Source organism: Aulonocara sp. 'chitande type north' Nkhata Bay, linkage group LG7, assembly GCF_057382095.1.
Source record: "Aulonocara sp. 'chitande type north' Nkhata Bay isolate Kocher_YH1m ecotype deep benthic linkage group LG7, A_spYH_male_GT1.1, whole genome shotgun sequence".
Lineage (NCBI taxonomy): Eukaryota > Metazoa > Chordata > Actinopteri > Cichliformes > Cichlidae > Aulonocara > Aulonocara sp. 'chitande type north' Nkhata Bay.
In genome coordinates, this window is record NC_141350.1 from 1,032,223 (window position 1) to 1,049,236 (window position 17,014).

Below are 17,014 nucleotides of genomic sequence, written 5' to 3' on the forward strand. Positions count from 1 at the left end.
CAGATCCAATTCCACTAATGGGGAAGGTGACTCTTACTCACAGTGACTAAAAATAGGACGCCTGGTGTCCCCAGGTTCCAGTAAAGTCAGGGGTGATGGCTGATTTTAAATGAAAACGAACGTTTTAATAAATCTTGAGGAGCCTTTTCAACGAGTTGCTCTGGGGCACAAATACGACAGGATTGCAAATATGAACCAAATTTACGTCACCAGGTATGTCACATGTGGAGATAGCGGTGCAAACCTTTTTTTCCTCTGATCATCATTCCTTTTTTTAGAAATTGTCAACAAGTTGCCAGCTTAGCTCGACCAGAGGCAATTAAAATGCTCAGTGAAGTGAGACGCAGGGCAGATGGTCAGGCAAAAAGTGGCACAAGCCAGCTTGATGCACAACTGGTAACACAGGTTGTCTTTGCTTAGGTCTGAGCCCCAGCGTGCCCACCCTCGTGCCAAAAGCAACGCATGTCCGCTGATGAAATAGCTCAATTTATCTTGTGCCTTAAATTGTTGCCATCTATTTCACCAATCAATAAACCGCAAAACGTGGAAGTGTTGAGGAGGCTCAACATCCCACTGTGAAAACCTGGATTTAATTATTTCCATAAGACACATTTACCTACAATGAGCTACGTATTGACTGATGTTTTTTTTAATGAAAGAAACAAATGCAGGAGGAGGGAAAATATTCAGGAAAACCACATCATACAAGAGCTGATGTCACAGGAGCTACACCTTGTTGTGATGGAGGTGTTGCCTGTCCCAACAGCGGTACTGGGAGTTTCTCCCACAGGGTTCAGACTGCTCCTTGGTTTTATCCTGCCAGGCAGTTTCTTTCCAGGTGCCTAATCAGACTTACCCGTCCTGGAAGACATAAGGTGAATTTAACCTCCTAGGACCTGCGTCCACATATGTGGACATCACAATTTGGGTTATTTAGACTAAAATAGTCAATTTTGCTCTACAAGGGCCTGATATCCACTTAGGAGGACATTATAGTGCTACTGTTCTATCGAAATTTTAAACGAATATCCTCATATGTGGATCTCATTTTTATTAGAAACAAAAATCAGGTAAAAAAAATTAAAAAAAATCTGGTAATTCTTTGTTTTTACATTCATCAGGTCCCAATCAGCCCAAATATCAAAGAGAAATTAAAAATGCTGCTGTGGAAGCGTTCAGGTCTGAGGAGGTTAAACTAGCGGGCAACAAAGAAAGCCAGCCACACTCTGGGCCGAGGACTAGACTGGAGGATTACTCCTGCAGACTCTGTCACACATCGATTTTGAACTGAACACCTGAAGGCAACAACTTCACTAGACTGTAAAAACTACTCATTAATCCTGTGGCAGCGTCAGGGACCAAGCAGTAAAGCATAAAGGACACAGGTGGTTTTAATTCAAAAAGGGGTTTTATTGACCCAAAAATATGAAAACATATTTAACAAAGCCAAAACTCAAACAGGCAGACCAATAAAAGAGGTCAACTCAATAGACTAAACTCAAGATAATAATTAACAAAACCTCAAACAAACATATGATAAACTGACCTCCTGAAATGACACACAGGGGGACTTAAATACTGGTCTAGCTAAACCAAATGACACACACGGGGGAAAACAAGCTGGCTGCCATATAACCAACTAATACAAAACAATGAAACAAACATGAAACACCCCCCAGGCAATGAAGCATGTGGTGCAATCCAATTAGGCTGTCAGTGGTACTTCAGGTCTCGCAGCCCTTTGCCACACCTTTTGCCAGACAGGAGGAGACACCAACCCCCAGGTAACTCAAACAAAGAAAGATGTATTAATATAACATAAAACAGAACTTTGACCTTGCAAGGTTAATATGTGTGCACGCCATATAAACATTGGAAGGTGTGATGGAAAAATGAATACATTTAATAAAGAAACAATATTGAACAATAAGTAGAATATTTTAAAGTAGTGACTGTAAATTAAACTAAAGTGAATCAACGGGTGGTGAGGTGTGGAGCTTACCATGTGTGGCATGCCATCACAGGCAGGAAGGGCTTCGTCCCCACGACTGTGCCGTATCACACTGTCCACAGCACACGGGCATACATATTCACATGGTACAAAAACATATCACGATGTCATTGCTATACCATCGCCATGCTTTCCTGTTTCCACAGCAAGGAGACGAGCCCTGCATGGCCTCAGCCTCTGATGAAGATTTCATACGTAGTAAGGGAGCTACTTCAATAACAGAGCCCAGTACTTTTGCTCCAGTTACAGGCCATGTGTAACCGAAGCAGTGCTCAGCTGTACTCCATGTGACAGGAAGAGCAAACTGTGGAGCGACTGATGCAGTTATATGATTGAAAAGCAGGGCTTTAAAAGGCCAAGTTACTTTAGTCACTGTAAAATTAATGTGTTAAGCAATTCTTCTACATGGTTTATTGACAGGTTTTAGGGACAGCACTACCTGGGCTGCTTCTGTTCGACCTATGCTGTGTTACTCCTATTGCCATGACAGGAGTTCATCGAAAAAGGAGGATGAAGAACGCCTATCGTTTACGTACCCTGATAAAGGCTGCACCCGTTCAGTGGCTTTTTCTATATCATCACAAATCATTATCACAAATGTTCTTGAAAGGCTACATCGCCCTCCCTTACTCCGCCCTGATAGCTGACTGTAAGGTTTCTGGAGCCCTTTTAACACAAGTACTTTAGAAGAGTTGGAGAAAGAGCTGTGAGTACAGCGGCTTCGTCCCCCTCCTGTTTAAACATGACGCCTATTAGAAACACGTTTGCTTAAAGGGAGGGTAAAGGAGCAAAAGTGCTGAAGTGAATTAAATGATTAAGTATAAGATAAGTCCCCTTTGATTCAGGCCAAAACATGACGCCGTGTTGACGATGGTTACGCCTTTTAGCGCGTCCATCCAGGTGTCAGCTCGTCCCTTCTTCTAAAATATTTTTCACCTTTAGCAAAACAGAAAAACACAGAATGGGTTTGAAGGCCTGCATCACCACTCGGGCTGCACAATGTGTAATGTTGATAATACGTTTTTTCATCACAATCCCCTGATTTTAGTGACAAAACTGTTTTGCTGTCACACAAACATAGCCCTACGTTTTCCATGTAGTGGGACACACCTGCTGATGCACAGATCTCTGCAGTAAAATAAATCAGTGCTCTACAAATAATGAATTTATCCATCTACTAAAAGCAGGAGATAAAGTTTTGCACCCCACTCATTGTACCTGCATGATGCATGTGACCAAGTAGGAACGTTTGACGGCCTTCTCTTTTTCCCAGTGTTTTGTGTACAGTGAAGTATCCCCACTCCTGTGTCCATTTTCCAGAAGTCTTCATCCCTCACCGTGTTTGCTGGACACTTATCGTTGGCCAGAGGGAATGCAGCTGCTTTGGTGATTTCAGTGCATCTGTGTGAGCTGGATGGACGTGCTGACGAGCTGCACTGGCTGATGTTGGACTTTTCACATTAGCAACCGCCGCAGTGTTTTTCTTGGCTTTAATGCATTTGTTGTACTGCAGTCAGTGGTGTGTAACTTAGTCGTGTTGCTTTGCAGACCCACAGCAATCTTTGCACATTATTTCATCTTGGTTGGTCACTTCCCATAAATCCAAAGTATTTCCAAACAACGGATGGCGATCTGCTTCGAGTTCCAAGTTCTTCTCCTTTAGCTGTGATTTTTGTTTCGATGCTCTGTTGTGTATCCGTCTTATCTAGTCGCCATTCAGGAAACTTTAAGCTTTCATTGGCACACGTCATTCGATCATGTTCGTTTAGTTGTGGGAAGCCTAAATGGTGACTGATTGTCCTAAAACTACCAGAATTGCCCTAGAGCTGGGAAATTGGGATTGTTTGATCACTCTTCACTTACATGTACAAGCTTGTAATCATGGGGCAAGAAATGATGTGAGACAGACGGGAGGTCGGTCACTGACACCCACCTATCCGTGCAGGACATTTCACTTTGAAAGCATGGATAGGAACATACTCCCTGAGTGGGCCTTCAGTAAGAAAAAGTCTGAGGTTTGTTAACATGCATAAATGTCTGAGCGGAACAGCGTGTGCACGAGCTTAACAGAGGCCTGAGACAGAGGTACTTCAACCATGCGAGCATGGTGGGGGGGTCAGTCAGCTGAAACTTGTGCCCCCCCCCCACCTTTAGACATTAGGCCTTCACAGTACGTTAATGCAATAATTCACTGTCTGCTGCACAGTCTTTGTAGTAATTAGTCGTTAATTACATATCGCTGTTAAGTTTGTTAACGGGACTGCCATCAAAATAGTGACCCTCACCCTCACCACCATCATCATCATCCCCGCGTCTGTCAGCTCTGATGTCGCACTGTGGGCTGTTAGGCCTCCGCTGATGCACACAGACAGTAAGTCACACCAGCACTAACACCACCGAGGACGATAACGACGCTTTTACCTGGCGAGTACAGCCGTGCTAGCTGTCGGGCCCCGGCGTGCTGCGGTCCCCAGCGAGGCGCCGCGCTGCGTGCAGCCGCCCCATGCTCGTTGCCGTTCGGATCCTCCTCCGCCATGGACCGGTGCCTGATGTCGGTCTCGGAGAGTAGCGACGCCGCCATGACTCTCCCCGCTTTGGGCTTTCAGCTACAAGACATCCACCGTGGAGCTGTCCCGGGCGATAGTGTCACGGCCTCCGGCTGTCGCGGCGACCGAGCGGAGGAGGTAGGCTCAACCAATTGATGCTAGCTGGGATGTTACCGGAGCAGCCTCGTGCCACCCGGAAATACACACACGGACCTATTTCACGGGGCTGTACCCGCCACTGCTGTGAATGTGCACCAAACGACAACCGGACGGTTAAATGTACCGCGGTTTAGTTCCAAGTGTTCTGCTAAACAAACTTTATTTGTGCCTCCGCTGAAAAAAACAACAGGTCCTCAGAGTTCACCGAGCTGTCGTCAGCGTTAGGGACCGTCTGCGTTTGGCAGCGACGTCACAAAGTGAAAGTACGATCCGAGTACCTGCAGGTGCACAGGAGACTGTAGATCATGTATCTTTAAATATCCATACACACGTTTCTAATTGTTTTAACTGGTGTTGTAGCACTAATGATGGCGCAGTGGTTGTAAGGGTCCGGTGTCAGCATCTGTGGATGTGTTGGCTTCATCCCGCAGTCTTAACATGTGCGCCTCGGGTCATTTATAAACTGGGTGTAAATGATTGTCTGTGTCTCTGTGTTAGCCCTGTGATGGACGGGTGGCCTGCCCTAGTGCAGGAACAAATACGGTAGTTTTAAGGTAACAGTCAGCCAGACATTCAGGAGCTGGAGGACGAATAATAGGACAGATATAGAAATATATGTTTGTTTGTTTTTCTTATGAAAAAAGAGTGGAAACGTGCGCGTGTGTGCAGCTATCTCAAAATGCCTCTTGTTACTTATTAGTTGTTTCATATTATTTCTATTCACTTTAATTTAAAAACCAAAGTTTTTAAAAGCCTTTCCCGTTGGCATGTACTCGTCTCCCACCATCTGTGCTGCAATGGAATTCTCCCATTAGTTAATTAATGTCTGTGGTAATGGTAAAAAAAAAACCGCTGTGTGCAGTTAGTTTGGTTAGCTGACAAAAGGATAACATACATGTGGGCATACAAACCACATCCCAGTGAGTCTTTTAGAAGTAAAACTGAAAGTGTTCAAGGCTGCACAAGGCCAAACAGTTCAGGAACCAGGATGAGTGAGTGTGATCTCCAGTCCCTCAGACTACACTGCTCTAAGAATGGGTGCAGTTCTGTAGGGTCACAGTTCATCGCTGTATCCACAAATTCAGGTTAATACTGAACCGTGTAATTTTAAAAAAGGACATAAACGAGATGACGAAACATTACTGCCTTCTCTGGTCACAGACTTGATGAACAGTAATCAGGCACAATATTGTCTGACAGATCGATATTCTTTTTAGGAACACCTGATAAAATAACACATTGATTCGTGCCATATAAAAAGTGAGACATGTCAATTCAGATTCTTTGTCAAATATACACTAACGAATCATTTTACATCAGCAGCCTAACCACTGTCATGATAATAAATACTAGTTAATCTATAGCACCAAATCATCAGCCAGTCACCTGTGAGCTACAACATGGCAGAGCTGCCTGTCACCTGACAAACAGGACAAACATGACAATAAGAATAAAATGTGGAGCTGCTTCAGTGTTTCTGTCACTTTGTGCAGATCTTGACTCGTCAGTAATGTTTGTAGGCTGAGTGCATTTTAAAACTGTGCAAACTGCACTACAAGGTGGAATATTTGCAAAATCCTGACTACATCATGATATTTTGTCTCAAAAATGAACCCTATGAATATGTCAGTGCCATTAGGATGAAATTATTGTGTCACCAACATGTTAACGTTAGACATATAATTCTAACAGCCTCTGTAAACTAATATCCGGGCTGCTCGAGGCTCTGTTTTCTCTGACAGTTTCAATCAAAATTAGAAACGCTGCTCTGAGACTGAGAGAACTAACAGTGCTGCCTGCTGTGCAAACACGTTATTCATGGTTACATACAGTTTCAGACTGATGTGGGCCAAAGCCTAGCACAGCCTGTAACGTTATTGTGACACATTTTATGAGTGAACTTGGCTTTAAGTGACTGACAGGTTTCTTTGAAAAACACTTTCTTATATCCAGCTTCTTCCTCTTTGCTGCCGTCCTCCTCTCCTCCTCGCAGCGCAGGCTTGCAGCTACTGAAACTAAACAGAGCTCCCTGAAAGGCTCAGCCAATCACATTGGCCATATTTGTCACATGACGTAGGACTCCAGTAGAGCACGTAATTTAACTCTTTCTGCTCCGCTGGGTGAATGAGACGTCGACAGATCGGTTTTTTTTCTATCGGGTTTGATTTTCTTTACTCAAAGAGATCAAATTATTGGTGGGGACACGTCCCTTCCGTCCATGCCAAATCTACACCCTTGCTTGTCACCCATTGGATTATTTCTGGAGACATTTTTAATGCTGGCTTCAAGTGCAGTTATTCTAAGAAGGAAACAAATCTGTGCAAAGTTTATGAAACGTTACTGCAATACTAATATCAACTAGAAGTGAAAAAATGATGAACCTCTCACTCCTTTATATTTTGCATCCAAACAGCCGTACCTTTTCAAATTAAAGTCTGCTAATAGTTCTTTTTGAAAGTCTTTCGAAGTTCTAGACATCAGCTGCTTTTTCACTCATATTCAGTCCTCGTGCTGGATTTTTGTTTAGAGCATAAAAAGGCAGTTAATTGAAAGGATGAACCAGTGTTGTGTCTTCACATAACAACATTAGGCACGTTGTTTCTAGTGCCCTGGTGCAAAAACACATGGAAAAATCTGAAAAGATGCAAAAGACAACAGACTGACAGGCATAAAATAGAAGTGTTGCACCAACAAGGTGATTCCCAAAGAACTGTTAGCTAAACACCTGCTATATCTCAGCGTGATGTGCAGTTTGCCCTTCAGAAAATATGAACGACCTGGACAGTTGGAGGAAAAAGAAGAAGTGGCATGTCTAAGAGAATATTTGCGCCAGGTGAACAATATCTGGAAGTCATGAGAGAAAATTCAGCAAAGACCTGACATGGATTCAGAGACGCATCTGGCCCTTCAGCTGATCCATCTCCTCTTCATCAGAAATGGTCTCAGTGGGAGGGTGGCTGTGAAGAAGCCATCCATAAGGAAGGAGCACACAAAGGCTGAGGTGTGCCAAATTACACAAGAGCCAGGCTGAAACTCGGTGGCTACAGATCCTATGGAGTAATTCATCTGTGTTCAAAATATTGGAGGGAGGGGACCATCAGAGAACTATAACTGTGGGTGTCAGTGGAGGATCGGGCGTGGTTTGGGGCTGATGTTGGGGAAGTTGTTTGAATGATCAATGCAGAAAAGTGCAGCCAGATTTTGATCCATCATGCAACACCATGTGGAAAGAATCTAAATATTTTAGCACAACAATGATCCCAAACATAGAGTATATTTACATGTGTGCTTCCCCATGTTTCAGTACAAATATAAAGAAATGAGGGGCAACTCAAGACTTTTGCACAGTGCTACATGATTTCAACACACATCAATTCCATTGTAAAAAGTCACTGTGGGTCAGCAGAGGAAAAGCTTGATGAAAGCAGCTGTGTTAAACTGTCAGTGCAGCCGGTACGAGGTGCAGAGCGAACGGCTCCACGGCCCTTTTTGAACGGAGCCTTCGGCCTCGTTGTCCCATTCTTTCAGCCCACACACACTGCATGCTCGAGACACGCACACCAAACCACAATATCTGTACGTGGTCATCACCAGTGAGACGTGTATGATTCTCAGCCGTGTCAGGCTAATTATCTTACAATGCGCACTGCTGCTGTTGATAAGTGTGGTCATCATAAACCTCGTTCTTGTGTGTGTGACCTTAGATGAAACTCGACACAGATGGTCCACTGTGCCTTTTTTCAAACAGATCTATTCACAGAGGATTGTTGCCAGGTGTGATCAGTCCAGCTATCACCTTGTGCCTGAGCATAACGATAAAGGCCAGATTATGCCGTAGTCGCTTGTCTTTGTGCGCCGAGCCGAATGGCTGCATCGTTTCCAGCGCAGTTCTTGGTCACTCTCTGTGTCGCAATATCAGCAAACACAGCACCCAAGCAAACTCATAAATCACATCACACAGCAATTCTTTATTTGTCATTTATTTATTCCTTTCATCTTTTTTCTGTACTAGATTATTGCAATCTGGTTAATTCACATTCAAAAAGCAGTCGTTGACCAGACGCATTGAAATCGATGATATTTATTTTTTTACAATAACCATTATAGGCCCCATAGAGACTGGAAAACCCAATCCAAAAAAAGAAACATCTGTATGGTTTTCTGCACTTTATTTTTGTTTTCATGTCTTTTTGTTTTCATAGTAATTACAAAAAGGAAAAATATATATAACAATAATCATAAAAAGGATCGTTTTAGGTAGCGGTTTAGGAATATTACGACTGGCAAACAATCACAACACAGCACAAGTACCTACTTACTGCAAGAAATGAAAGGTACAAAAATGAAAACAAAAGCAAAGAAGCGCATATGGAAAAGGAAAAATCAAAGAAAACGGCACCTATGAAGTCGAATACAATAAGCGACCGAGGGGACGAGAAAGTACAGTCTATGAAAAAGCAAAACAAAAAAATCCCAAAACAAAGGCTGTTTTCTTGCTTTTTTCCTTTTCTATTCATTAAAAAATAAAATAAATTGCATGACCTGGGGAGTGATTGGTGGGAGGGGGGAGACGGGGCGGACGAAGAAGCTGGTGGGGGTTTTGGCGGGACAATAAAAAATACTGCACGTACAATACCTTGGTTCTCTTTCCTCCAGCTAGCGCTCACTGCTTTCCTCACCCACTTTTTCCTTTCTTTATTTAATAGCATATCCCATTAATATTCCTTTCCCCCGCTGCTCCTAATAGCCGCGCCCAGTGGCGCGATCGTTAGAGTTTTACATGTGAGTAGCAAATGACACTTTGATTGGCTGTGATGTGGAGATGGGGGTCCCCCGCCGGCTCTGGGTCGGGGGCCCCGGCTGAGCTGCGAGATCCTGCCGAGCCTCGGTCTCACTGCGCGTGCTGACTCAGTGTGTGGTTCTGCAGGGAGAGGGCGAGAGGGAGAGATAGGGAGAAAAAGTGAGAACACATGATGAGAGAAATAATGGGCTACATGAGCGGAGTGCTTTCCACTTGCCCCCCCACCCAATAATAGAGCAGAAACACAGCCGCCTCCCACAGCACAGACAGCGAGGCCTCCTCGCTCCTCCATACGCCGGCTGACGAAAGACGAGAACGGGAGAGAAACGACTCTGCGACGTACCGGTTGGTGCAGCACAGAGCCTCACGTGTGCTAACGGGAAAACAACCGAGGGAAAAGAAAAATGGCAGTTTGAAAGCAATTTAAACACCAAGCTCAACACGCGGCCAACAATAGAGCAACAACAGATCCGCCATTTTTGCAGATGGAATAGGAAGTCCGTAGGACCAACTCAAGACCGTGTAGTGTTTGGAGCGCCCCGGTTTGTTTGTCAGGGCCTTGGAACCCTCGTAGCTTTTCATATTGTGATTCATATTTTACAGAAAGTGTCGCCATGACTCAGAGACACGTTCACATCATTACATCATCACAGTGCAAAAAGAAAAATACACTTTTTTTCAAAATGAAAATTCACACCAGCTCAAAGAGAGACCGAAGACGTGACCTCGAGGTCAAAACAGAGACGATGGAGACGATGGACTGAGGCTGAGCAGCATGACGGTGGATGTACGGCACAGTTTATCTTAATGGAAAACTAGATGCACACGTAAAGGTAAGCTGGAGCGCGCACAACTCTCACTGGGGATGTTAAACACACACAGAAACATGCTTTGTGTTCTCGTGAACATGAACACACACATACAGAGTCCGTCCTCCGTTCCATATCAGAGACAAACTGAACCCCTGATAATCTGGATTTGCCAGTTTTGGAATTTAGCATAACATCTAGAGCTGGGGAGTTAGTGTGTGTGTGTGTGTGTGTGTGTGTGTGTGTGTGTGTGGAGATGACTGGAAAGATCTTTTTGGAAATGAGTGCGTGTATCAGAGAAAATTCCACTAGGATTTTTTCCTCCTCCTCATTTTCCCTGGATGTTACCGCTTTCTCCCTGTGAAATTTTCTCTCTCTCACACACACACACACACACACACACACAAATATACAATTCCCAGTGAGATCTTCCCAATCAACGCCCCCACCCCCACCCTTCGCCACCACTAAAAGCAGCTTTCTCAGATTAATCGTTGTGTCTCACAGATAGGCCCCACTATGGAGAGAAAAAAAGACAAAAAAGAGGAGGGGATGGGGGGGTGAAGGGAACAGCGAGGCGAGGATGTGGATGGGGACAGAAATGTGAAGGATTATACGTGCTTTGGGGTTGATAAATACTTATTTGTCATTCTATGGCCCTTATCTTGCTGCGCATGTTTTGTTGAGCCCTTTGGTGTGTGTGTGTGTGTGTGTGTGTGTGTGTGTGTGTGTGTGTGAGTGTGAGAGAGAGAGACAGAGGCTATGTGTGTGCTGTATGACTGTGTATGTCCGTTTAAGAGTCTCTGTCACTCGGCTTTAGAGGCCAAGCTGCCCTGTCCAGAGCAAAGCAAAGGGTATTAATGCCCTACACTGGAGAGCCTTCCCCACACACACACACACACACACACACACACACACACACACACACGCAGGGTTTTACAGAAATGGATGAGCATATGAGGAATATAACGAACGGGACAGTGAAAAACAAGTGTGTGAGTGTGTGTGTGAGTGTGTGTGAGTGCGTGAGTGTGTGTGCGTGAGTGTGCGTGAGTGTGTGTGTGAAGGACTCTAGTGAGGAGGGAGAGCTCACTGGGAGCCACTGACCCCATTATGATAGAGAAACCCTCCTCTCCCTCTCCCTCTCTCTCTCTCTCCGCCCAACTACTGCGGCTCACTCTGTCGGCCTCGCTCGTCCTCTGCCTCTCTGCCAAACTGGCTGCATTTCCTCTTCCCACCAGAAGAGGTCAGGCTAACTCCTCTTTACAAGACAGAGAGGAGAATTTGGCCACTGCTCATGTGTCCAGTGTTCACTTGTTCATTTCCAAAAGGACCGTGCATATCTGGTTTTTGTCTCATATACGAGGCCGTATATGAGACATTAAAAAGGGGAGTGGAGACGAGGAAGAAAAGTAAATATGATCCAGTTGTAGGAGGATCAAAAGTAGGAACAAGGAAAGCAGAATGGAACTAAAGAGGAAAAGAGAGAGTGTTTTCCCTCAGGTTCTTTGGGTCCAACTGCTGCTGTATTGATTTGTAGATGGAGAAACGGATGAAAAGGAAGGACAGAGGACGAGGAGGGAGGAACAGAGGGAGGGAGGCTGCGGTCGCTCCCCAGAGGGCCTCACGGCGCTGCAAAGGACTGCTGGAAATAGACCAAAGGAGAGGGGCAAGGAAAGGAGGAAAGAAAAGAGAGGGAGGCATCAGGGAGGAAGGAAATGAAGAGACGGATGACAGTCTGACACGCTTCGTACGACACACTCCCTGACAACTCCTCTTCATTTACACAGTAGTCAGGGGTTTGCTATCGATTATGCAGCCCTGTAATCAATCAGTGTGTGTGTGTGTGTGTGTGTGTGTGTCACAGTGTGAGATCTGCTCTACAGCAGAGTAATTGAAATATTCCACAGAAAGAGGGTGACAGAGGAAGGTGCGAGTGGAGAGAATGAGGATGTTTGAAGTTTATTTAAGAATTTACAAAGAAACTCCACCTGTGTTATTTTCAGAATAAAAGCTTTTCAGAAAAGTGAACAGAGTTTGTCCCCTAAATTTTAGGAACGTTTTAAAGTGAAACAGCTGAACCGACATTTGTAGTCACAGTAATTTATAATATTTTAAACTGAGGAAACAAGGACGGCATAAATAAAAGCAAAAGTCTGTTGCTATGTAAAAGTTTTTAAGCTGCTTTTTTACTTTTTGGTATATTTTACTGCAAATTTCCTGAAAGGTTTGATTTAAAATGTGAATTCAGAATTTTATTTGATCTTTTAACCGAGGACATTGGAGACGTAGCAAGAACCCAGACGGGCCCAGTCGATACACAGGACTGTCAGACTGCTTAGAGAGAGCGAGGCTAAAGCCTGCAGAGCCACGGGCCCGGGGGAAATATGGCCCTGTCGCATTACCCACGCTGACACACACAAACAGGAACAGAGTCATAGACTTGCACTCACGGCTAAGGCCACATGCACGTACACACACACACACACACACACACACACACACACACACACACACACACACACACACACACACACACCAAGGAAAAAACAAAAACAAGCAGAACAGAAAACTAGAATATACACACAAGAACACACAGCCTCATGGGGAACAGATAGAGATAAGAGAAAATCTAATCCTATCTGCTGCCTACACCATTACGCACACACAAAAATGGGGGGGTGCCTTTGTGTTGAGTTATAGAGGGGGGAGGAGCGCCACCGCCGTCTCTAATATGTACGTGTATGCACAGGCGCGTGATGGTTGTTAAGCCCGGTCAGCCTGATGCAGAGAGAACAGTGGAGGAGGAGAAGCCTGCGCAGCTGCAGCGTTTCTTCGGCTGAATCAGTCCGAGGTGCAAACCTCCAGGTACGGTCGCACACTTTGCTGTTCTGTGATGATGTAACAGGTGCACTCTGAAAAGCAGGTGCCAAGTGTGTAATAGTCACAGGAAGAGGAAGCACTGCTGTTGGAACAATGCCGTGTGTCTGTGTGTGTGTCTGTGTGTGCTGCCTCCACAGATGAGTGTGTGTGTGTGTGTGTGTGTGTGCGTGCGTGCGCGGGGGTAAGTGGAAGCAGTCCACATGCTGTGTGTGTGTGTGTGTGTGTGTGTGTGTGTGTGTGTGTGTGTGTGTGTGTGTGTGTGTGTGCGTGCGTGCGCGGGGGTAAGTGGAAGCAGTCCACATGCTGTGTGTGTGTGTGTGTGTGCGTGTGTGTGTGTGCGTGCATGCATGCATGTGTGCGCGCGCGGGGGAAGCAGTCCACATGCTGTGTGTGTGTCTGTGTGTGCTGCCTCCACAGATGAGTGTGTGTGTGTGTGCGTGCGTGTGTGTGCGTGCGTGCGTGTGCGTGCGTGCATGCATGCATGTGTGCGCGCGCGCGCGGGGGAAGCAGTCCACATGCTGTGTGTGTGTGTGTGTGTGCGTGTGTGTGTGTGTGTGTGTGTGTGTGTGTGCGTGTGTGTGCGTGCATGCATGCATGTGTGCGCGCGCGGGGGAAGCAGTCCACATGCTGTGTGTGTGTCTGTGTGTGCTGCCTCCACAGATGAGTGTGTGTGTGTGCGCGCCCCATCTCTGTTGCTGTTTTTAACACCAAATGAAAAATCACCTCAGTCGTCTTGTGCTCTTCTTCGGGTTCAGTGTATTTATAGCTCCGAGCTGACACTCCTCCAACAGCATCCGTGTCTGTGTGTCTGCGACGAGCAGATGGGCCGTCTTAGTCCTCTTCCTCTGCTCCCTGGCTCGTCTTTAGCCCCACCTGTCCAGGACAGGATGCTGCCTCGGGAGCAGATCAAAAATAAACGCACCCCCTGCCCTTAACGCCCCGCCGACATGTATTCCCTGCTCTCCTTCTGCTTTTCCATCCCTCAGTCTTATGTCTCTCTAGCTCTTCCTCCTATTGTAAAGAACACACGATTGTCAAATGATCAGAAAGACCTCCTTTACTGCCGTCTCTTTCCAAGTCACGATGACCACCCCCACTACACTGTCACCACACCCAGGGTGACTCCTCTGACCGTGTCCTGTTTGGAGGGCTCCCTCCCTTTCTTCCTCCCACGGGGACGTCCCCTCTCCTGTTGCTCCTGGCCCATGCAGCCAGGCTTGGACCGGTACGCGAAACCCAAAATACACTCACAGCATGAAGGGCACGCACAAACACAACGTCAAAGACAAACACGATTGACTCTCCACCAGATTCGCAGCAAAGGTGGCGCCTCCCTGCTGGAAGCTGTTACACAAAGTAGGAAGTGACCTCACCTCCAGCAGAAATAACCGATCATTCCCGAGCACTGCACAACACATCTGAGTCACACCATTACGGAGACAAACATGTGCTGCTTCAAGTGAACCATGGCTCTCGTCCTCACGCACACAGCGCGCTCTCAGTGCTGAGGAATGCAGCGCTCACACACGGCAAAGTTTAGTGCCAGATGACCACTGCTTAACAAAACACAGAAATATCCTCACTAACACGCACGCACACAAAATGTCAACAGACAAGCAAATAAATGGAAAGGGAGAGGTTAAATAAATGCACGCACACGATTCAGCCGATACATGCGCTCGCAATTCAGCAGAGCGTGCTGGTCGTATTACCGCACACGCCTAAACCACATGAAGCCCTGACCAAAGATTAACGTAAAATAATGGATGAAAGGTGAGAGGAAAGGGTTGAAGCCACAGATGAAGAAATGGGGATATAAGTGAATGCAAAGCTGCAGATGAAGACGACTGAACAGAAGCTGTTAATAAATATCAGATAATCAAGAAAGTCCCATTTATCTGAGTGTTGAGGAGCAGAGAGAGAAAACGTGTGTGGCGAACAAACCAACCAAACAATAGTTTTTATGCTTCATTTTAACGACTTAAGTAATGAACATCTAACAGGCTGAATCTCCCAATTTAACCAATAAAATATGCTCCAACCCACGAGCTTCATATTTACTATGGGCTTTCTTTCTGTGCACTGTATTTAAAGTTACTCCAGCTGTGGCTTTTAGTCTAAAAATGAACCACATCTGTAAAGCTGACACATGGAAATGAAATGCGAGGACGCAGCTTCTCTGTTGTGAATATTTGCTGGTGTGTGACAGTAAACTGAACATGTTTGACTCATCAGCTGCTGCTGCTGAAGAAACGTCTGTGAATGAAATAAGTGAAAAAGCCGGGACACTCTGTAACAACTCCAAACTGCTACAATCAGCTGATGCATTCAAAACGTACTTAAAATGTTTCTGAGCCAGTTTACATGTAAAAGCAGTGAAGAGTGAACGAGAGGAGAAGACTGTGGTCAAACTATCACTGATGGCTGACGTAATAATGTCCCAGACAATCAGACTTACAGGGACCAACACATGCATGGAGGTGCAGTGTGTTTGCGAGTGCCTGTATCTGCCACAGTGTGTTTTGGCAGAGCTGCTACAGCACAACACTACAGTGCCTCTTCTGTTCTATGACACATTGCTGCTGTTTACCTGTCTCTCACACACACACACACACACACACACACACACACACACACACACACACACACACCAAATGACAGGAACCTGGTCCAAGCTGTTAGGACCCCTCCAGGCGTTGGCTCACATAGTGTCCGTTGTATTTGTCGCTCCACTTCATGTGCATCCATTTGTTTATCGCACCACATCAAAGTGACTTCGTGGTGGTGACTACGGCCTCTGTGACTGCTGCTGCCGATGCCTTCGACTGTTTTACGATTTTACATTCGTGAAAGCATAAATGGGAACGCGTACAGGTGTGCCCTCACCCCCTCATGGACCCCCTGGCTGTAGCTCAGGTAGCAGAGCAGGTCAGCCACTCATCAGAAGGTCGGTGGTTCGATCCCAGGCTGCCTCCTGGCTGCATGCCAAATATCCTTGGGCAAGATACTAACCCCATGTTTGCCTACTGGTGGTGGTCAGAGGGCCCGGTGGCGCCAGTGTCCGGCAGCCTCGCCTCTGTCAGCGCGCCCCAGGGCAGCTGTGGCTACAATGTAGCTGCCATCACCAGTGTGTGAATGTGAGTGTGAATGGGTGGATGACTGAATGTAGTGTGAAGCGCTTTGGGGTCCTTAAGGACTAGAAAAGCGCTATATAAATGCAGGCCATTTACATTTTACTATTTATCCTTCTATGTAAATGCAACATGAACAAAACGTGCTTTGCGTGTGTGTAACGGTGAAGACTGCACAAAGTTCCTACAGTGTTAACAGCCACAGACACAATTTGGATTGAATTTTTCCTGGGGGGCGGTGACCAGAACATTTTTCTGACTTTCCTTTTAAAATATTTCTGTTGACATATTTAAGCTGCTTCTGCTTCAACCTTTAAACTACTATAAATGAAAACGCCTTTTATTCAGAATATTGTAGCGCTCGAAGCATCAGTGATGGCTGAGGTCGCATCAGCAGACGTGTTACTGTAATCAGCTGCTTCTGTGTCTCCGTGTCTCTGTCTCTCCGTGTCTCTGTCTCTCTCTCTGTCTCTGTGTCTCTGTCTCCGTGTTTCTGTCTCTCCGTGTCTCTGTCTCTCCGTGTCTGTCTCCGTGTCTCTGTCTCCGTGTTTCTGTCTCTCCGTGTCTCTGTCTCCGTGTCTGTCTCTCCGTGTCTCTGTCTCTCCGTGTCTGTCTCCGTGTCTCTGTCTCCGTGTTTCTGTCTCTCCGTGTCTCTGTCTCTCCGTCTCTGTCTC

The 17,014-nt window shown here is 45.8% G+C and overlaps 2 protein-coding genes across 6 annotated transcripts in view; both read right to left on the reverse strand.

Annotated features, from left to right (window-relative positions):
- Positions 1-4,967, reverse strand: part of peds1a (plasmanylethanolamine desaturase 1a) — a 66,342-nt gene extending 61,375 nt beyond the window's left edge. The window contains exon 1 of the mRNA XM_086297858.1: positions 4,433-4,967. Within this exon, the coding sequence (XP_086153984.1) occupies positions 4,433-4,592 (160 nt within the window). The 5' untranslated portion in view covers positions 4,593-4,967. The remainder of the gene's footprint in view (positions 1-4,432) is intronic.
- Positions 4,968-8,870: 3,903 nt separating this feature from the next.
- The window catches only part of znf423 (zinc finger protein 423), a 128,076-nt gene continuing 119,932 nt past the window's right edge, over positions 8,871-17,014 (reverse strand). For all 5 annotated transcript variants that reach the window (XM_086297863.1, XM_086297862.1, XM_086297859.1 and 2 more), the window contains one exon: positions 8,871-9,637. In XM_086297863.1, coding sequence (XP_086153989.1) covers positions 9,608-9,637 — 30 coding nt within the window. In that variant the 3' untranslated portion in view covers positions 8,871-9,607. The remainder of the gene's footprint in view (positions 9,638-17,014) is intronic.